The 23,551-nt window shown below is 39.7% G+C and overlaps 1 protein-coding gene across 3 annotated transcripts in view; it reads right to left on the reverse strand.

Annotated features, from left to right (window-relative positions):
• CUL3 (cullin 3) overlaps positions 1–23,551 on the reverse strand; it is a 108,912-nt gene that overhangs the window by 62,476 nt on the left and 22,885 nt on the right. Inside the window, exon 2 of one of the 3 annotated variants that reach the window (XM_006049511.3) lies at positions 9,108–9,305. The exons of 1 other annotated variant lie outside the window; for it this stretch is intronic. In XM_006049511.3, the coding sequence (XP_006049573.1) occupies positions 9,108–9,305 (198 nt within the window). Of the gene's footprint in view, positions 1–7,817; positions 7,881–9,107; positions 9,306–23,551 lie in introns of those variants that run through there. One more of the 3 variants, XM_044937892.1, reaches the window with a different exon arrangement.

Raw genomic sequence — 23,551 nt, forward strand, 5'->3', positions numbered from 1 at the left:
TCATCAAAACTAAAGACAGCCATTTCAGGGAAATGTTTTTTGTGACCGCTGTCAAAAGATTCTTCTGTAAGTTTACTAATGTATACATAGTTATTAACATAAGTTTAAGAATTTCACAAAGTGTCCAAAATGAAGGTCTTAATTTAAATGGATACATAAAATTTCTTCCCTGAGCTGACAATTCTAATATTTAAAGATTAGTTTCAACAAGCAAGCAGGATGTTAGGCACCATGGGGAATATAAAATGCACTCACTTAACAATCTCTACAAAGGAGGGTAGAAGGGAGGAGCTTAATATTAGCATTCATATGACCTCAATACAAAGTAGAATTCAATGAACAGTACTAAAGAAGTCAAAGCAGGGGCACATGATGCCTATTAGGACAACAGGTTTTCATAGTTTCATAAAGAAAATTTGCTACATGTTAAAGAAGATTAAAAAAAAACACCTAAATCTGGGATTAAAAAAATACATTCTTACTTCAAAAACATTCTTCTTAAAAACTTTAAAATAACACAACTTGGAAAACCAGGATTTAAGGATGAAGTCATGCCCTGAAAAATGGTAGCTTTTTACCTAATGGATGGAAAGGAAAACAAAGAACAAAGCAGTATACCACAGGACAATATGATTATCATTTGTCAAGTACTTCATTCCCAATGTTTAAGAAATACATTAAATACATTAAAAGCACCAGTACATTATAGCATTAATACCATAGTTCAAATCTGAAAAACAGGGACACTGACAAAATAAATAGTAAAACATATACAAAGTATGGCAATACAGCAACTACCCTCTCCTAGGTATCATGAAGAGAAAAAACACAGTTCTACAAGATCACACAATCTAGAGTTTCCACCAAACTGACAGACTCCAGACTCAAGAAATCAAAGGTAGTCAGCCCCAAAACTAAACTGCACTTTAAAATGGTGAAACACTGTTTTATAGTAGTTAAGATTCAGTAATGAACTTGGGTAGGCAGAAGTATTACTTCATATACAGAAGACAAAACAGATGTCAGCAGTTCAAGATATAAACCATAATGGCTTCCATTTGACTACTAGTGTTCTTAGAGATTCATTTCAATAGACAATTATTGATGCCAACTATATGGAGAGCAGAAGACACAAAGATGAATGAAACAGGCCCTAGCTTAATAAATATTAAAAGAACATCACTAGAAAATACAATCAAGATTATGAGCACTGAGCTCACAGAATTTATAGTCTACTCCACAATTTAAGTAGGAATAGCTGGTGTTTAACATGGGTGAACTTAACTAAATAACACTCTAAACTTCGCTCTTCCCCAGCATTTCTCTTTCAATCCTTTTAAAGTAGAAACTACTCAATTTCCTACCCCCCTCATATTCTGACTGCTGTCTTTCTGACTCTCCATTAATCCCTACTCCTCACCCTATCCCTATCCCTAATAATCTCTATCATCCTATTTATATTCAAGTCATTCTTTCCAATCCTGTCCCTTAAGGGTTTGTACACCTAGCTGAGAGCTTCCTCTTCTTTCTGACTGTCCTGTCACCCTAAGCGACTCTAACATTCAGTGGGTTCTTAGCTTCTTCCAACAACTTTAAATTTAGAAAAAAGGACAAGATGGCACGAGAATGAAAGATAAGTAGCAATGAAGGACTGAAACTGGAACTTCTATTTTAACCTTTTACTCCATCTTTTCCACTTCAGGCTTTTTGAAGGTTAAAATCCAATAGCTCCTAGCACCCACAGAATAAAAGCCAAATCCCCTACAAAGTTAGGCCAGCTAACTTTATCATTCTCATTTCCTACAAATCCAAGTGAAGTCTTTTATGTTCCCTTTAAACTTATACTGGTCCACCATACTATGCTCCTACCTACCTACCTTTTTATTTGTTCATGCCATTTCCCTTACTGAGATTATCTTTTGCCTATGTTTAACATGATGGATCTTCTATAATACTTTAGGCTCATCAAACATGACCTCCTCTTTCTACTTTGCCCTGAATTCTTCAGGCAAAATAATTCCCCTTCAAATCTGATTACCTCACTAAAACTGGGAGGTGAGGTTTCCTGCTGATAGGCACTGTGTCTTAATTCTTTTCAGGTGGGTAAGCCACAGGAAAGACTCAGTATCTGTGGGACCTCTGAACTTTACTAATGAAAATCTTATTCCCTAGTGTTTCTATCAATGTCCTTTTTAATTCACTGCAATCACTATATTTACGATATATTTTGTGCATACAATGCTATTTAAAAGGTGCCTCTACATCCATTTATATTTCCCTACAAAGGAAAAGCACCAAAAGAACTTTATTATAAAAGCTAAGTCTACTTAAGTAAGTGGCCTACAAAACAGTCTAGAGCTTACCATAAAATTACCAACTTCATTCTCTCAGGCAATTAGTACCACTATATAAACATTTAAATTTACCTATGAATAAACATAGTATTTAAAACTCCAGTTCTTCCCATTCTCCCTCTAAAGATGAGGAGAAACATTAATAAACTGAGCAAGTAGTTTACATAGAAACATCATTTTCAGCAAAGGTGACCCTACACACAAAATAAAAACAGTAGCATATGTTATTCTACAAAGAGAATTTACACACACACACACACACACAATCAACAGGAAGTCACTTAAAAATTGAAATTATTCTCCTTCAAAGCATCATTTTTCCTACCTGAAAAACAGAGTGCTTAGAACTGATCAGGATTACAAGGCAGAGATTCAAGTATGTAAGTCTGTAACCTAAGTTTCAGAAAGATGAAGATCTTTGATTTAACACAAATGCATAGCCCAGTGCCTGGCATTAACAGGTCCTCAATAGGCAGTTTTCTGAATGAATGAAAAGTGAAGAGGATGAAGCTCCTCTTACTCTGCCTTCCTCACACTGATTCCATCAAACTAAGACATTATTTGAAGAACAAGATAGGACTTTGAAAACCACTGGAATAAATATTTCTTGTAGCAATAATAAACTTTCTAGTAGAGTTGAAAAGTCAACATCTTTTCTGTTCAGCTATTTTCCTAAAAGAACAAACTTTTACAGTACAAAAATTAGTTTTTATAAACTCACTTATGAGGCTATCTTACTATTATTACTAAAAAGTAGAAATTTGGGGGAAAAGGAGGGAAATTAACCTTAAGGCAAATCTAAGAAACTTGTTATTCATAACAAGATTAGGATAATAAAGTTTTTTCTATATTAAAACCAAAGAGTTTCTCCTGACCTTAAGAAACAATTAAAAATGGAAAAACTTCTATTCTAAACATGTATTATGGCACATGAAAGGACAACGGTAAACTCAAAAACTATCATTTTCCTAAGTAACCAAAATTATCAAGGTACATAATCATTATATAAATTTAATGCTCATTCAGGCTAACTAATCCCAATCATTTTATACATTAATAATCTTAAGTCCAGAAAAATTTAGTAACTTGATTCAATACTTAGTGGTAGAATCAGGTCTAATGCCTCATCCTCCCTACTTTCTATCCAGTACTTTTTTTCACTGCATCTACTTCTAAATTATTCATTATTAAACTATTATTATTTATTATTACGGAGTTCTTAGCAGTGTATAGAAAAGCTAAGTCCTCTGTAGAGACTTTCTATGAAGTCTGAATCTCAAATAGGAATCTTCTAAAAGGACATGACCCAAACAAAACACTTTAAATATCTGACAATTTCAGCTATACCTCAATAAAGCTTAAAAATAAAATAAAAATAGAAACATTAAAAAAAAATGGCTCCATCCTAATCTACCCTGCCCACAAGTAATAGAATGTTTACTTGTTTATCTGTTCCATGAATGCAGAAATCAGATGCATCCATTTAGTATTTCTTACACCCAAGCCAGTCCAGCAAATAATACTTTTGAATGTTAAATTTGGTGATGAGTAATTTTACAAGGATACTTTTGAGGCTTTTACAAAATGACCTATAATTTAAAAATCCTTAAAACTTAAAAGTAGCATAACCTTTTTTCTCCCCAATATAATCGTGCCTTTAAAGGTATCTGCGTTAGAAAAAAAATAGTCCCTGAGAATTCTGAAATGTTTTCATATTTACGACAAGGCAGAGAAGGTCACAATACACAGTAGGTTTTGTTTTTGTGGTCTTGAGAAATTTACTGAATTCCTTTGGGTCTCAGTTTCTTGGGGAAATATTCTTCTACAGATAGAATATACTACCAAGAAAGAAACAGCATTTAACTTCTACGCCTGCTTCAATGTGGCAAACTTATTTCTTCAATGTGAAAAGATAGTCCTGGCTGTCTATACCACAGCACTAAAACGTTCACTTCAATGGAAAATAATTTTGCTTTAAAAAATACATCATTAGCTAGGCAGTTCAGCTAACTACTCAAAGCATACTGAACAAAAAGCTGTAGGAATGCTTCCAGAACCATAAAAAGGGATATATTCTGTGAGACTAAAGACATTCAATATTTAGTGGTAGAATCAGGTCTAATGCCTCATTCTCCCTACTTTCTATCCAGTACTTTTTTTCACTGCATCTACTTCTAAATTATTTATTATTAAACTATTATTATTTATTATTATGGAGTTCTTAGCAGTGTATAGAAGAAAAGCTAAGTCCTCTGTAGAGACTTTCTATGAACTTTGATACCACAGAACCCTAAACCATTCTCTTACCTTCCAGGCAGAAGGTGCAATGTAGAAACAGGCACTATTGATTTACATGCAAACTCTCTCTCTGCACATTATATCAGTAACATCCCTAAGTCCTATTTGGTAGAACAAATGGACTTCCTACATCAGAGGACAAACATGTTACACTACTGTATGATGGCTCTGTCAGTTAAGACTTCTGTAATAGTGTCCCCTTTAGACAGTACTGTATTTGTATGATTTTTTAAAGTGTCTTATAAAATCAAACTAAAAATGAAATAAGATCAACAGGAAACAGAAAAATGAAAGCACAGATATCACCAGAGGTTCAAAACCTTAATTCAACTGAAACAAAGAAATTATCAGATATGCTGATACTGGCACATTTCCTAGTCAGAAATTAACTAGCTAAGGTGGTCAAATGAGTATTTGTGAAAGAAAGAAAAAAAATTAAAGAACATCTTCAGATGCTGCTGCTATTTCATTAATACTTATAGGAGAAATAAAAGTTCAGCAGATTCACTTTTTAATTCTTTAGCATAATCAACTCGAATACATGTTCTCTGGAATATACTGTAGAGAACTGGCTATATTTTGAAAAAACAGTTAATCTTCGATATGGGACCACTTTAAGAAGTCGACTATACTGAAGCTCTTAACAATTACCACAGAGTTATTGTTCACATGACTCCAATTTCCACCTAACCATGTTTCAGAGTCCAAAAATCTGTCACATTAACACTGACCTCTCACTCTGACCTTCCCTCCTCTCCTCACTTTTTGAATCAAAGCACATAAATATAGAGGTTTTTTCCCTGCATCTGTGCCCAAGCTGCAAAGCACTTCTTAAAAAAAAGAAAGAAAAAAAAAAAAAAAAAGGAAGAAAGATAAATCATACATTCAGGCCAACTCCCACAGAGATATCTTTTCCCTCACTTGCCAATTCCTTAGTACATTCCCCACAGGAGCTACTCCAAGCCTCTTCATCTCATTTTCAGAAGATACACTGCTTAATTATTAGATTTGCAGTAGTTTTAGAACTAAAGCATCTCAAAGATACTCCTGCCAACTTCTTGATTTTAACCATAAACAAACCAAAAACTAAAATTTAAAGGACTACAGTTTTATAAACACTGAGGCAATATTCATGAAACTCCACATGCACCCTCAATTTCAGCATATTTACTGCATCTTCATCCATTCATTATGCCTCAGGAGCAGATTTATAGAAAAGTTAGGGATTCAGCCTGAAGCCACACTGCTTGAATACTGTTTTCAGCTAGGATACTTACTAACTTTGTGAAAGTGAAGTGTTAGTCGCTCAGTTGTGTCCAACTCTTAGCAAACCCATGGGCTGTAGCCTGCCAGGCTCCTCTTTCCATGAAATTCTCAGGCAAGAATACTGGAGTGGGTTGCCAATCCCTTCTCCAGAGGATCTTCCTGACCCAGGGATCGAACATGGGTCTTCTCTATCACAGGTGGATTCTTTAGAATCTGAGCTACCGGGAAGTCCCTAACTTCATGTATTTGGACAAATAACCAACACTGTGTGCCTGGGTTTCTTCATTTTTAAACAGAGGTAATAATAGTAGTATCTGGCTCCTTGTGTTGTGACCATTAACTAAGTGAACACATCCAAAAGCACTAAAAGTGGACCTAGCACATAGTAAATGCTAAATAAGACTTAGCTGGGATCATTATCATCATGCCCTGTGAGAATCTGCTCCCCTTCTACCTTTACTTCTCCACTGTTCCATTTCACATTCCCTTCATATCCAAACTTCAGCTGCTCCAAACTTCTCTTCTACAGCTTTAAACAAACCTCTTCCACTCTACTTTTCTTCTCTTTTTGATGCCAAGATTCTTAAATTAGTCTTCATTTCTCACACCTGTTTACCATAGTTTGCTTTTGAAGATTCACCCCTTGGCTCTGGGATTTTCGTTTTTGAACTCCCAACACATATTCCTCAGTGCAAGCTACCAAATGTCTGATCTCACTCTCCAGTTCTGAGTTCCTGCCAAGCTCCAAACCCACCATATCTCTACTTGGACACCTTAGTACAATCTCTCACACAAATTTCCTCACATGTAAAATGGTTTCTAAGTTGACTTCTAACTATAAAAGCTTCCAATATTAACCTAAAGCAAAATTTTTCATCTCCTCTACCCATTCTAAATCCGTTTTCCACCGAAGTTCACAATAATTCTTTTGGTAGCACCGTAATTCTCTCCTAGTAACTAAATTTTATCTTATTTCAGAATTGTTGACATCACATTTTTAGACTATCATCTTAATTAGCTTTTTCCAGGTCTTCCTCTGTTTCTAGCACACACATTCCCTCAATTCTACTTTATATACTCTCATCTTAATCTTAAAATATTCTGTCATATTATCATCCACTTAAAAACCTCCAATAAACCTCCATTGTAAAGTTCAAATTCCTTAGCTTGGCATTCAAGTTTTTCTCCAATCTATTCCCAAATCAACTCTGCAACACTACACTCCACTAATCCCCATAAATTGTTACACACCTCAATCCAACTCTACTTACCACCAAGTTTATTTCTGTATAATCATGAGACATCTGACATCCCGGAAACACCTGCTGCATCGTTCACTTATATTCGAAATTTTTCATGGTTCAGTTCAATTTCATCCTTTCCTATGAAATCTTACAGCCCACGGTAGTATCTCCCTCATTTGAATAACTAAGCCATTTATTGCCTATACAACTCATTTGCCCTTTAATTATGTAATGCCACACACTGTTATCTAAATATGTATATCATCTCTCACATCAGAATAAAAACAAAAACAAACCTGGAAAGGGACAGCATCATATCTGTTTGCATCTACTACATTTTCTTAGAAAGTTGTACAGTTAGGCACTTAACAACAACAACAAAAAAAACTACTGAATGAATGAAGAACTTAATCCCCTTGCTTCATGAGACACTAGCTACCTGCTCATGTAATTCCATTTAAGAGAAAAGAATTACAGAAGAGTAGAAATATAAAGTGATTATTTTGTAACCATTGTAGAAACAATGATTCATGCAAGAATCATCAATGGATGCTAATACCATCACATGAAAAGTTTCTTGGGGAACAGGATATTTACACAGTCTCAAAATATATCTGAACAAATTACTTATGAATTACAAAGGGAAAAAAGGTACCTTCACAGTGGAGAAATCTGGCGGACACCAAGTGATCAAAGTTAACATCACCAATAATGGGATAAACTGACATCATGTGCCTCCTGATGTGCTGCACTGAGGACACAACATCACTTATGTATAATTCCTGCCAAAAACGCACAACCTGAAACTAGTCATGAGGAAACAATCAGACAAACCAAAAACCGAGGGACAGTCTACAAAACAACTGACCTATACTCTCAAAAATGTCAGTGTGCTCAAAGACAAAAGCAGGCTGAGAAATTGAGTGAGTGATCCTGGATGAAGATCCTGGATCAGAAAACATACTGCTATAAAGGACATCACTGCCACAAAGGACAACTGGTGAATCTGAATGTGGATCATATTAGATAATAGTTTTATATTCATGTTAAGCTGCCTGATTTTGAATATTGTTCTTTGATTAAGTGAGCGAATTTCCTTGTTCTTAGGAGAAATATTCCAAAGCATTTGAGTGTAAACGAATCTAAAACTAATTCTCTGTCTGGCAATAATAATAATACCAATAATAGTAATAACAAATACCAATAGAAGATTGGCTAAAATGTGGCAAAATCTTGACAACTGGTAAATCTACAATATAAAGAAATTATTGTACTACTGATGCAACTTTTCCATTTTTTTTTTTTTTCAGAACAAAATTTAAAAAACAAATACCCTAATACCATGCAAAAACTCGGAGATGTTTTTATTTATCTGTGGTATTTTACATCTTATCTGACAATCTTAAAGCAGGACATACTTATAGTGGAAGAGTCTGCTTTATAAAAAACATTTGTTCTAAAAAAAAACAAATACATCTTTTTGGAACCAAAGAACCATTTTATAATGTTAACAGTCCAACACTAATTTATCTTAAAAAATTCCTATTCATTGTAATAAAACTCAGTTAAAATGAATAAGGCCAATTTCATTCGGTAAAAAGTCTTAGACAACATTTTTTAAACAATGTAGTCATCTTATTTTCAAATATACAAAGACGACAAAACTAAAATGGGCAGATAAGCATTTTAAAGAAAATGATGATCTATAATTAACTTATTCATAAACAACCATATGTATATTAAATTTATTTCTGAAATTATACTTATCAAAGATCACAAATTCCACCTTCCCTCAATTATCAAAAATTCTAATTTAGCTGAATATAAGTTTTTAAGTGAGGTTTTACAACATAGCTACTATTATTTCTATAGGCTTCCTGGAACCTTTAAAAATAATACTTCTAAGTTCAATACAGTTAGCAATAGTCCTTTAAAAGTTGGATACCTTATTTATGAGATGTTCGGTAACAACTTCTCTTAGTCCAGTGTAGAGCTTTTCTCCATGTTTATGCAAAACCATTGTATATGCATTTCTATAGAGCTCCTCAAAACTAAGACCACTGTTATTCTTACGCTGGATTTCTTGAATTGCATTTTTCAGAAGGTCCCAAATGCTGTTTACATATTTTTCATCCATGGTCATCTGTAATATCCAAAAGAGAGAAAGAGACAAAAAAAGAGAAAAAACCAATGGTTGAAAATCTTTCTGTATTTGTCCATATAGTAAATATTTTATTATATGATTATGATTTGTCCACATAGTAAATATTTTATTATGATTATGATTACATATCTATATGACTTACAAGGATGCTAACAATCTTTTAACAGAAATAATTAAATTTAAAATACATTTAAAATAGTTTTTAGAGCTGAAAGAAGCGATTTTAAAATATCATTTTACGACCTCCCTCCTTCCTTATCTGCAGCACAACCCTCCACTTTAAATAAAATCATAATTCCTGATGTTAATACTTGTTTTAGCCAAAAATATAGGACGTCTTTTCCCTAAGTTTATTTAGTAGAATACAAGCTCATATGTTCCTTGATGAAAAAACATTGGGGACATGAACACTATTTTCCTCTCCTGAAGATCTGCAGAGCTCCTTAGCAAATTAAAGATGAGGAGATCTGCAATTAAAAAACAAAACAACAATAAATCCACACATTTTCTTTGTTTAACCTAGTATTCTCTCATTTTCCACCTTTCCCAGTTTAGATTCCATGGTCTGTCATTTCTGAGCACTGTTGCATACACCCATAAATAACTCGCCCCCTTCCCCCACTTCAAAATACTTGCCATTCTACACCCCAACTGCCCACCTACCCTCACAGGCACTCACACAGCTGAATGTAACTACAGACATACATACATACAACCGTATTCAATCCATCTCAATTTAAATTCATAACCACAAACCGTAAGTGGGCCCTTAATACAATCCCACGATTCTACTTTTCTAGTCTAACTCTACTTTCCTAGATGATTTTATACTGTCTCCTCCATCCTCAACCCTAGGATAATGACTTGCTTCCTGTTCCACTGAGAAAACAGAAACAACCTGAAGAGAGCGTCATATCCACTAACCTATATGACTGTACACCAACATAACCTGCTAGCTCTTGTGCTTGAAGTGCCAAATTCTTATACTCAAATTATAGCACAGGTAACCAGAAACAGACATCATCAAGGGACTTAGAAATGCAGAATTTCAGGCCCCATCCCACACCAACGGAACTGTATCTGCAGTTTAACAAGCACCCCAGGTGATACCTGTACAGAACAAAGTTTAACAAGTACTACTCTAGGTCCATCCCAAGTCACCTATTCATGGATCTCCCTATAGCAATCTACCTTTCCAGCATCATCAAAATCTTCCTCTGTGCTAAGTAATTTCCATCTGCAATTTATATCCTCAGTTTCCCACCTTAAAAACAAATCCTCACAATCCCACATATTTCTCCAGCACCACCAGAAAACCTTTTTTCATTTACAACACAATCACAGAGCTAGGGAGAGGACTTCTGTATTTATTATCCCCAGGTCACATTTTCCCCACTGTATCTTGAATCCATTCTAATAAGGCTTTCATATCTACCCTTTCACCAGCCCAGGTGGAGCTAGTGGTAAAGAACTCTCCTGCCAATGCAGTAGACATAAGAGATGCAGGTTCGATCCCTGGGTCAGGAAGATTCCATGGAGAAGGAAACAGCAACACACTCCAGTATTCTTGCCTAGAGAATCCCTTGGGCAGAGCAGCCTGATGGGCTACAGTCCATAGGTTCGCAAAGAGTTGGACACAACTGAAGCAATTTAGCACACACGCACACTCCACCATTTCACAGAAACTACTCTACAGAAGGTCACCAGTGACCTTCCACACTGCTATCTCTAACAAAGTCTCACTTCTCATCTTACTTGGCCACTCTGGTAGCAATTCAAAGACCCAATTATTCAGATTGATACAGATTCCTCTCTTGCCTTTCAAGCACTACCATCTCTTGTTTTTCTTTCTATTCCACTTGCTCCTATTTTGCCAGCCTGCTTACTGATTCTTACTCATCACCACAACCTCCAACTCTTGTCAGAACCTCTTATCTATCCAAACTCAGTTTTCAGGTGAAGTTAACTCATCTGGTCTCCTGGCTTTAAGTCAACCTCAAAATTTACATATCCTGTTTGGAGCCACCCTCTCCCACCAACCACTTAATACCAGGTTCCCATATCCAGCACTCTAACTCAATATTTGTACTTGAAAATCTACTAAGAGTCTCAATCACATCTAGAACAGAATGGCTAATCTTTCCCCCTAAGCTGGCATACCTACAGTCTTCTCCAGCTGAGAAGACATCCACTCCATCTTTCCTGGTGCTCAGGCCAAAAAGTTTGCAGTCAGTCCCCTTTAGTCTATCACCTCACTACTAATCCAAGAGGAAATTCTGTTGTCTCTATCTTCAGTCTTCAAGATGGCAGAGAAAAAGGATGTGCACTAATCTTCTGCTGCAAGAACTCCAAAATTGCAACTTGCTGAAGAACAATCATCGACAGGATAATGTTGAATCCCACCAAGAAAAGATACCCCGCACATCCAAGGGCAGAGGAAAAGCTCCAACAAGACAGTTCAGTTCAGTCGCTCAGTCGTGTCTGACTGTTTGCGTCCCCATGAATTGCAGCACGCCAGGCCTCCCTGTCCATCACCAACTCCTGGAGTTCACTCAGACTCATGTCCATCGAGTCAGTGATGCCGTCCAACCATCTCATCCTCTGACGTCCCCTTCTCCTCCTGCCCCCAATCCCTCCCAGTATCAGAGTCTTTTCCAATGAGTCAACTCTTCGCATGAGGTGGCCAAAGTACTGGAGTTGCAGCTTCAGCATCATTCCTTCCAAAGAAATCCCAGGGCTGATCTCCTTCAGAATAGACTGGTTGGATCTCCTTGCAGTCCAAGGGAATCTCAAGTGTCTTCTCCAACACCACAGTTCAAAAGCATCAATTCTTTGGCGCTCAGCTTTCTTCACAGTCCAACTCTCACATCCATACATGACCACTGGAAAAACCATAGCCTTGACTAGACAGACCTTTGTTGGCAAAATGTCGTCTCTGCTTTTCAATATGCTATCTAGGTTGGTCATAACTTTCCTTCCAAGGAGTAGGTGTCTTTTAATTTCATGGCTGCAGTAGGAGGGGCAAAATCAGATTCAGAATCAAACCCCATACCTGCCAGAGATGCTCAGAGGGCTCAAACAAAATCTCGTGTGCATCAGGACCCAGAGACCCGAGAACGAGCCAAACCTGCCTTTGAGTGTTTGAGTGTCTTCTGAGGAGGTTTGGGTCAGCAATGGCCTGCCACGGGGACGGGGGCTCTGGCTGCAGCAGACCTGGGTCATGCAGAGTGTGATGTTAACCCCTCTTGGAGGAGGGCGCCATTAGCCCCATCACAGAGCCGCCAAGCAGATGACCCACAAGCTGCAGAACTATTGTACCAAAGAAATTCTAGCAATGTTAAGAAAGTTCTAGGACCCACAACAGACTCCCTAATCTGGGGATCTGGCTAAGGGACTGAGAACGCTCAGGGAATTTGACTTTGGAGGCCAGTGGGATTTGATTATAGAACTTCCAAAGGACTAGGGAAACAGACTCCTGGAAGGCACAAACAAAACTCTGTGCACGCCAGGAGAAAGGAGCAGTGTCCCCACAAAAGACTAAGCCAGAATTGCCTGTTAGAGTCCAGGAGTCTCTGGTGGAAGCGTGGGTCAACAGTGGACTGCTGCAGAGTCAGGGACACTGAATACAACAGTGCATACACAAGTCCTTTTGAAGGAGATCACCAAGACTGTAATTGCCCCTACCATAGTTTGGCCTCAGGCTAAAAACAACAGAGAGGGAACACAGCCCCGCCCATCAACAGACAATTGGATTAAAGATTTACTGAGCATAGCCCCTCACCAACACCTTCCCCCACAGTCAGTCTCTCCCAACAGGAAGCTCCCACAAGCCTCTTATCCTTATCCATGAGGGAAGACAGAATGAACACCACAATCACAAAAAAATAACCAAACTGATTACATGGATCACAGACCTGTCTAACTCAACGAAACTATGAGCCATGCCGTTTAAGACCACCCGAGAGAGACGGGTCATATTGGAGAGTTCTGACAAAATGTGGTTCGCTCGAGAAGGGAATGGCAAACCACCTCAGCATTCCTGCCTTGAGAACCCCATGGACAGTATGAAAAGGCAAAAAGATGGAGCAATGAAAGATGAACTCCCCAGGTCAGTAGGTGCCCAATATGCTACTGGAGATCAGTGGAGAAATAACTCCAGAAAGAATGACAAGACAGAGCCAAAACAGAAACAATGCCCAGTTGCGGATGTAACTGGTGATGGAAGTAAAGTTCCATGCTGTAAAGAACAATATAGCATAGGAACCTGGAATGTTAGGTCCATGACTCAAGGTAAATTGGAAGTGGTCAAACAGGAGACAGAAAGAGTGAACACTGACATTTTAGGAATCAGTGACTAAAACGGACTGGAATGGGTGAATTTAATTCAAATGACCATTTTATCTACTTCTGTGGGCAAGAATCCCTTAGAAGAAAAGGAGTAGCCCTCAGAGTCAACAAAAGAGTCCGAAATGCAGTACTTGGATGAAATCTCAAAAACGACACAATGATCTCTGTTCATTCCAAGGCAAACCAACCATTCAATCTCACAGTAATCCAAGTCTATGCCCCAACCAGTAACACTGAAGAAGCTGAAGTTGAAAGGTTCTATGAAGACCTACAAGACCTTCTAGAACTAACATCAGAAGAAGATGCCCTTTTCATCACAGGGGACTGGAATGCAAAAGTAAAAAGTTAAGAGTTACATGGAGTTAACAGGCAAGTTTGGCCTCAGAGTACAAAATAAAGCAGGGCAAAGGCTAACAGAGTTTTACCAAGAGAATGCTGGTCATAGCAAACATCCTCTTCCAACACCACAAGAGATAACCTTACACATGGACATCACCAAATGGTCAATACAAAATCAGACTGATTATATTCTTTGTAGCCAAAGATGGAGAAGCTCTACACAGTCAGCAAAAACAAGATAGGGAGCTGACTGTGGCTCAGATCATGAACTCCTTATTACCAAATTCAGACTTAAAATTGAAGAAAGTAGGGAAAACCACAAGGCCATTCAGGTATGATCTAAATCAAATCCCTTATGACTATACAGTGGAAATGAGAAATTAATTCAAGGGATTAAATCTAATAAGAGTGCCTGAAGAACTATGGATGGAGGTTCATGACACTGTATAGGAAGGAAACAGTGATCAAGACTACCCCCAAGAAAAAGAAAGGCAAAATGGTTTTCTGAGGAGGCCTTACAAATAGCCAAAAAAAGACGAGAACAAAAGGCAAGGAGAAAAGGAAAGATATATATATCCATCTGAACGCAGAGTTCCAAACAACAGCAAGGAGAGATAAGAAAGCATTCCTCAGTGATCAATGTAAAGAAATGGAGGAAAACAATAGAATGGGAAAGACTAGAGATCTCTTCAAGAAAATTCAGATACCAAAAAAACATTTCATGTAAAGATAGGCACAATAAAGGACAGAAACAGTATGGACCTAACAGAAGCAGAAGATATTAAGAAGAGGTGGCAAGAATAAACAGAAGAACTATACAAAAGAGATATTCATGACCCAGATAACCACGAAGGTGTGATCACTCACCTAGAGCCAGACATCCTAGAGTGCCAAGTCAAGTGGGCCTTAGGAAGCATCACTACAAACAAAGCTAGTGGAGGTGATGGAATTCCAGTTGAGCTCTTTCAAATCCTAAAAGGTGATGCTGTGAAAATGCAGCACTCAATATGCCAGCAAATTTTGAAAATTCAGCAGTGTCCCTAGTGGCTCAGACACGGTAAAGCGTCTACCTGCAATGTGAGAGACCTGGGTTCTATCCCTGGGTCGGGAAGATCCATTGGAGAAGGAAATGGCAACCCACTCCAGTACTCTTCCCTAGAAAATTTCATGGATGGAGGAGTCTGGTGGTCTACAGTCCACGGGGTTGCACAGTTGGACACGACTGGATGACTTCACAGCAGTGGCCACAGGACTGGAAAAGGTCAGTTTTCATTCCAATCCCAAAGACAGGCAATGCCAAAGAATGTTCAAACTAGTGCACAATTACACTCATCTCACATGCTAGCAAAGTAGTACTCAAAATTCTCCAAGCGACACTTCAACAGTACATAAACCAAGAACTTCCAGATGTTCAGGCTGGATTTAGAAAAGGCAGAGGAACCAGAGATCAATTGCCAACATCCTTTGCATCATCGTAAAAGCAAGAAAGTTCTAGAAAAACATCTACTTCTGCTTTAATAAATACACCAAAGCCTTTGACTGTGTGGATCACAATAAGCTGTGGAAAATTGTGAAAGAGATGGGAATACCAGACCACCTGACCTGCCTCCTGAGAAACCTGTATGCAAGTTAAGAAGCAAAAATAAGAACCAGACATGGAACAACTGACTGGTTCCAAATTGGAAAAGGAGTACGTCAAGGCTGTGTATTGTCTCCCTGTTTCCTGTTTTTTCAACCTCTATGCAAAGTACGTCATGCAAAATGCCAGCTGGGTGAAGCTCAAGCTGGAATCAAGATTGCCAGAGAAGTATCAATAACCTCATATATGCAAATGACACCACCCTTAATGGCAAAAAGTGAAGAGGAACTGAAGAGTTTCTTGATGAAAGTGAAAGAGCAGAGTGAAAAAATTGGCTTAAAACTCCATATGCAGAAAACTAAGACCATGGCATCTGGTCCCATCACTTCATGGCAAATAGATGGGGAAACAATGGAAACAGTGACAGACTATTTTCTTGGGCTCCATAATTACTGCAGATGGTGACTGCAGCCATGAAATTAAAAGACACTTGCTCCTTGGAATAAAGGCTGTGACAAACCTAGACAGCAGGGACATTATTAAAATTAATTATTTAATTATTAAAATTAAAAGGACATATTAAAAAGCAGGGACATTACTTTGCCAACAAAGGTCCATCTAGTCAAAGCTATGGTTTCTCCAGTAGTCATGTATGGATGTGAGAGTTGGACTATAAAGAAAGCTGAGTGCCGAAGAATTGATACTTTTGAACTGTGGTGTTGGAGAAAACTTGTAACAGTCCCTTGAACTGCAAGATCAAACAGTCCATCCCAAAGGAAATCAGTCCTGAATAGTCATTGGAAGGAATGATGCTGACGCTCCAGTGCTTTGGCCACCTGATGCGATAAAATACCTCACTGGAAAAGACCCTGATGCGGGGAAAGACTGAAGGCAGGAGGAGAAGGGGATGACAGAGGATGAGATGGTTGGATGGCATTACCAACTTTATGGACACGAGTTTGACCAAGCTCTGAAAATTGACGACAGACAGGGAAGCCTGGCATGCTGCAGTCCGTGGCATCACAAAGAGTCGGGACACAACTGAGCAACTGAACTGATCTTCAGAATGCATCCAAAACTAAGTCCTCACTTCTTCCCCTGTTACTAGCCTAATCCAAACCACCATTATCTCTCAGATTACTACAACAGCGTCCTAACTGGTCTGCTTCTGCTCTTGGCCCACTATCATAAAGCAATCAGAGTGACCCTTCTGAAAAACAAGCCAAATCATGTCACTTGGTTGCTCACAACCCTCGGTGGGTGACTTCTCTTGGAGATAAGAGTCCTAAACACTATCCTACAAACTCTTACTTGACCTGACAGTCTCTGTGACTTCATCTATCCTTCCCTCTTGCTTTCTCTGCTCCAGCCCTATAAGCCTCCTCGTTATTCCTTGGAACATGATAAACAAGTTCACTTCAAGGTGGTTTTTGCTGTTCTCTCTGTCTGGAAATGGTCTTCCCCCAGATATCTACATGTCTCATCCCCCTATCAAACACAAACACTGCTCAACCTTTAATGAAGTCGCCTTAAAATGAAGTTTTAACTGTCTACTCTATTTAAAGCAGCAGCCTCCTCCTACTTGCTGCTGTTGTCTCCCACAACAACATGCAACCCCATGGACTGCAGTCCATCACGCTCCTGTCATTGGATTTCCCAGGCAAGAATACTGGAGTGATTTGCCATTTCCTTCTCCAGGGGATCCTTCCTGACCCAGGGATGGAACCCGTGTCTCCTGCATTGATTGGCAGGCCGATTCTTTACCATTGAGCCACCAGGGAGGCCCCTCCCTCCTACTAGTGACCATCAAATGCCAACCTCACATTATCTCTTTTCCTGGTCTCTTTCTTCCCAGTCAAATATCAGTTCCATGAAAGCAGGGATTTTCCTCACTAGTGAATAAACTCAGCCATTAAAATAATACCTGGCATTTAACAAGCACTTGTTGATAAATTTTCTACTTATCTCTGACTTAAGCAGCCCTTTTCATGCCATATAAAACCTACAAGTTCTGTTTACAACCAGGGAAACACTACATCAATTACTCATCTGACTCATGTCTACTTCTGACTTGAAATGGATAAGATACTGAACTAATAAAATCCTCTCCAAAGAGGGCTGTAAGAAAATTTGGAGGTGATGGATATATTTACTGCATATATTGCGATCTCTTCACAAATGAATACCTACCTCCAAGCTCATCAAGTTGCATACATTTAATATGTACAGCTTATCTGAATAAAGAGATCTTTAAAAAGACATTAAACAAAAAAAGAAAAAAGAATCCTCTTCAAGTCCTGTCCAAAGGGTATGAACGGGAAAAGAGGAAGGAATAGGTAGGTAGGCAAAACAGTTTTTTCAGTCAAACAATTTCAACTCCCAGTCAAGAGGATTCTTAGGCAGATAACTCAAACTAAGTCTTATTATTCTAATCTTTTCTGGAGAGTTTAAAAAGGAACTCTTTAGAAAACAACAACTTTCTTGTTTCTCAAACCTTATTCAAATCCAGGTCTATCAGAGACTTCTCTGAAACAGCCTTAAGAGACTTTACCGTTATATCTAAAGTACAACCTAAGCGCGGCTGCGGCTGCCACCGGCACACTAAGCGCAGCCGAGAGAAGCTACCCCACATCCGAGGTCAGGAGCAGAAGCCAGGAGGACCCCATGCCCGAAGGGCGGCGGCCAAGAGGAGTTACCCGACGTCCGAGGTCAGGGGCAGCAGCCGAGAATGCCAGGCTGCGTCGGCGCAGGAACGGCCTAGAAGAGCTACCCAAGTCCGAGGTCGGGGCAGCAGCCGGGAGGAGCTACCCTACGTCCAAGGTCAGGGGCGGCAGCCGAGAGGAGCTACCCTGCGAACTGCCAAGAGGAGCTACCCTGCTAACGAGGTCAGGGGCGGCGGCCGGGAGGAGCTACCCCATGCCCCAACGCCCGAGGCCAAGGGAGGCGGCAGGGAGGAGCTACCCTACGCCCGAGGCCAGGGGCGGCGGCCAGGAGGACCAACAAAATGTCCAAGGAGCTGTGGCTGCTCGGGCACAGGAGGGCCTTGAGGAGCTATCCCATGTTGAAGGTCAGCGGTGAGGAGACGCCCCTCGTCCAAGGTAAGGAAAGGCGGCTGCGCTTTGCTTGAGCAGCCAAGAAGAGATACCCCACACCCAAGGTAAGAGAAACCGAAGTAAGATGGTAGGTCTGGCAAGAGGGCATCAGAGAGCAGACACACTGAAACCATACTCACAGAAAACTAGTCAATCTAATCACACTAGGACCACAGCCTTGTCTAACTCAATGAAATTAAGCCATGCCTATGGGGCAACCCAAGACGGGCGGGTCATGGTGGAGAGATATGACAGAATGAGGTCCACTGGAAAAAGGAATGGCAAACCACTTCAGTATTCTTGCCTTGATAACCCCATGCTGCTGCTACTGCTGCTAAGTCACTTCAGTCATGTCCTACTCTGCACGACGCCATAGACGGCAGCGCACCAGGCTCCTCTGTCCATGGGATTCTCCAGGCAAGAACACTGGAGTGGGTTGCCATTTCCTCCTCCAATGCATGAAAGTGAAAAGTCAAAGTGAATTCACTCAGTCGTGTCCGTCTCCTATCGACGCCACAGACTGCAGCCTACCAGGCTCTTCCGTCCATGGGATTTTCCAGGCAAAAGTACTGGAGTGGGGTGCCATCTGTCTTCTCCATGATAACCCCATAAACAGTATGAAAAGGCAAAATGATAGGATACTGAAAGAGGAACTCCCCAGGTCAGTCAGTTCAGCTCACTTCAGTCGCTCAGTCATATCTGACTCTTTGAGACCCATGAATCGCAGCATGCCAGGCTTCCCTGTCCATCACCAATTCCCGGAGTTCACTTAGACTCACTTAGACTCACTCGAGTCAGTGATGCCATCCAGCCATCTCATCATCCTCTGTCATCCCCTTCTACTGCCCCCAGTCCCTTTCAGCATCAGAGTCCTTTCCAAAGAGTCAACTCTTCACATGAGGTGGCCAACGTACTGAGTTTCAGCTTCAGCATCATTCCCTCCAAAGAAATCCCAGATCTGATCTCCTTTAGAATGGACAGGTTGGATCTCCTTGCAGTCTAAGGGGCTCTCAAGAGTCTTCTCCAACACCACAGTTCAAAAGCATCAATTCTTCGGCGCTCGGCCTTCTTCACAGTTCAAATCTCACATCCATACATGACCACAGGAAAAACCATAGCCTTGACTAGACAGACCTTTGTTGGCAAAGTAATGTCTCTGCTTTTTAATATGCTATCTAGGTTGGTCATAACTTTCCTTCCAAGGAGTAAGCATCTTTTAATTTCATGGCTGCAGTCACCATCAGCAGTGATTTTGGAGCCCCCAAAAATAAAGTCTGACACTGTTTCCACTGTTTCCCCATCTATTTCCCATGAAGTGATGGGACCGGATGCCATGATCTTCGTTTCCTGAATGTTGAGCTTTAAGCCAACTTTTTCACTCTCCTCTTTCACTTTCATCAAGAGGCTCTTTAGTTCTTCTTCGCTTTCTGCCATAAGGGCGGTGTCATCTGCATATCTGATGTTATTGATATTTCTCATAGCAATCTTGATTCCAGCTTGTGTTTCCTCCAGTCCAGCGTTTCTCATGATGTACTCTGCATAGAAGTTAAATAAGCAGGGTGATAATAAACAGCCTTGACGTACTCCTTTTCCTGTTTGGAACCAGTCTGTTGTTCTGTGTCCAGTTCTAACTGTTGCTTCCTGACCTGCATACAGATTTCTCAAGAGGCAGGTCAGGTGGTCTGGTATTCCCATCTCTTTCAGAATTTTCCACAGTTTATTGTGATCCACACAGTCAAAGACTTTGGCATACTCAATAAAGCAGAAATAGATGTTTTTCTGGAACTCTCTTGCTTCTTCCATGATCCACAGGATGTTGGCAATTTGACCTATGTTCCTCTGCCTTTTCTAAAACCAACTTGAACATCAGGAAGTTCACAGTTCACGTATTGCTGAAGCCTGGCTTGGAGAATTTTAGGCATTACTTTACTAGCATGTGAGATGAGTGCAATTGTGTGGTAGTTTGAGCGTTCTTTGGCATTGCCTTTCTTTGGGATTGGAATGAAAACTGACTTTTTCTAGTCCTGTGGCCACTGCTGAGTTTTCCACATTTGCTGGCATATTGAGTGCAGCACTTTCACAGCATCATCTTTTCAGGATTTGAAATAGCTCAACTGGAATTCCATCACCTCCACTAGCTTTGTTCCTAGTTATGCTTTCTAAGGCCCACTTGACTTCACATTCCAGGATGTCTGGCTCTAGATGAGTGATCACAGCATCATGATTATCTGGGTCATGAAGATCTTTTTTGTACAGTTCTGTGTATTCTTGCCATCTCTTCTTAATATCTTCTGTTTCTGTTAGGTCCATACCATTTTTGTCCTTTATCGAGCCCATCTTTGCATGAAATGTCCCCTTGGTATCTCTAATTTTCTTGAAGAGATCTCTAGTCTTTCGCATTCTGTTGTTTTCCTCTATTTCTTTGCATTGATCGCTGAAGAAGGCTTTCTTATCTCTTCTTGCTATTCTTTGGAACTCTGCATTCAGATGCTTATATCTTTCCTTTTCTCCTTTGCTTTTCACTTCTCTTCTTTTCACAGCTATTGGTAAGGCCTCCCCAGACAGCCATTTTGCTTTTTTGCATTTCTTTTCCATGGGGATGTTCTTGATCCCTGTCTCCTGTACAATATCACGAATCTCATTCCATAGTTCATCAGGCACTCTATCTATCAGATCTAGGCCCTTAAATCTATTTCTCACTTCCACTGTGTAATCATAAGGGATTTGATTTAGGTCATACCTGAATGGTAGGGGCCCAATATGCTACTGGAGATCAGTGGACAAATAACTCTAGAAAGAATGAAGGGATGGAGCCAAGGCAAAAACAATACCCAGTTGTGGACGTGACTGGTGATAGAAGCAAAATCCGATGCTGTAAAGAGCAATATTGCATAGGAACCTGGAATGTCAGGTACATGGTTCAAGGCACATTGGAAGTGGTCAAACAAGAGATGGCAACAGTGAATGTCGACATTCTAGGAATCAGCAAACTAAAATGGACTGGGATGGGTGTATTTAACTCATGCGGGCAGGAATCCCTCAGAAGAAATGGAGTAGCCATCATGGTCAATAAAAGCGTCCGAAATGCAGTACTTGGATGCAATCTCAAAAACGACAGAATGATCTCTGTTCGTTTCCAAGGCAAACCATTCATTATCACAGTAATCCAAGTCTATGCCCCAACCAGTAACGCTGAAGAAGCTTAAGTTGAACGGTTCTATGAAGACCTACAAGACCTTTAAGAACTAACGCCCAAAAAAGATGTCCTTTTCATTATAGGGGACTGGAATGCAAAAATAGGAAGTCAAGAAACACCTGGAGTAACAGGCAAATTGGGCCTTGGAATACGGAATGAAGCAGGGCAAAGACTAATAGAGTTTTGCCAAGAAAATGCACTGGTCATAGCAAACACCCTCTTCCAACAACACAAAGAAGACTGTACACATGGACATCACCAGATGGTCAACACCGAAATCAGATGGATTATATTCTTTGCAGCCAAAGATGGAGAAGCTCTATACGGTCAACCAAAACAAGACCAGGACCTGACTGTGGCTCAGATCATGAACTCCTTATTGCCAAATTCAGACTGAAATTGAAGAAAGGGAAAACCCACTAGACCATTCAGGTATGACCTAAATCAAATCCCTTATGATTATACAGTGGAAGTGAGAAATAGATTTAAGAGCCTAGATCTGATAGATAAGACTGCCTGATGAATTATGGAATGAGGTCCATGACACTGTACAGGAGACAGGGATCAAGAGCATCCCCATGGAAAAGAAATGCAAAAAAGCAAAATGGCTGTCTGGGGAGGCCTTACCAATAGCTGTGAAAAGAAGAGAAGTGAAAAGCAAAGGAGAAAAGGAAAGATATAAGCATCTGAATGCAGAGTTCCAAAGAATAGCAAGAAGAGATAAGAAAGCCTTCTTCAGCGATCAATGCAAAGAAATAGAGGAAAACAACAGAATGCGAAAGACTAGAGATCTCTTCAAGAAAATTAGAGATACCAAGGGGACATTTCATGCAAAGATGGGCTCGATAAAGGACAAAAATGGTATGGACCTAACAGAAACAGAAGATATTAAGAAGAGATGGCAAGAATACACAGAACTGTACAAAAAAGATCTTCATGACCCAGATAATCATGATGCTGTGATCACTCATCTAGAGCCAGACATCCTGGAATGTGAAGTCAAGTGGGCCTTAGAAAGCATAACTAGGAACAAAGCTAGTGGAGGTGATGGAATTCCAGTTGAGCTATTTCAAATCCTGAAAAGATGATGCTGTGAAAGTGCTGCACTCAATATGCCAGCAAATGTGGAAAACTCAGCAGTGGCCACAGGACTAGAAAAGGTCAGTTTTCATTCCAATCCCAAAGAAAGGCAATGCCAAAGAACGCTCAAACTACCACACAATTGCACTCATCTCACATGCTAGTAAAGTAATGCCTAAAATTCTCCAAGCCAGGCTTCAGCAATACGTGAACTGTGAACTTCCTGATGTTCAAGTTGGTTTTAGAAAAGGAAGAGGAACCAGAGATCAAATTGCCAACATCCGGTGGATCATGGAAAAAGCAAGAGAGTTCCAGAAAAACATCTATTTCTGCTTTATTGAGTATGCCAAAGTCTTTGACTGTGTGGATCACAATAAACTGTGGAAAATTCTGAAAGAGATGGGAATACCAGACCACCTGACCTGCCTCTTGAGAAATCTGTATGCAGGTCAGGAAGCAACAGTTAGAACTGGACACAGAACAACAGACTGGTTCCAAACAGGAAAAGGAGTACGTCAAGGCTGTTTATTATCACCCTGCTTATTTAACTTCTATGCAGAGTACATCATGAGAAACGCTGGACTGGAGGAAA

This window comes from Bubalus bubalis, chromosome 2 (assembly GCF_019923935.1).
Source record: "Bubalus bubalis isolate 160015118507 breed Murrah chromosome 2, NDDB_SH_1, whole genome shotgun sequence".
NCBI classification, from domain to species: Eukaryota; Metazoa; Chordata; class Mammalia; order Artiodactyla; family Bovidae; genus Bubalus; species Bubalus bubalis.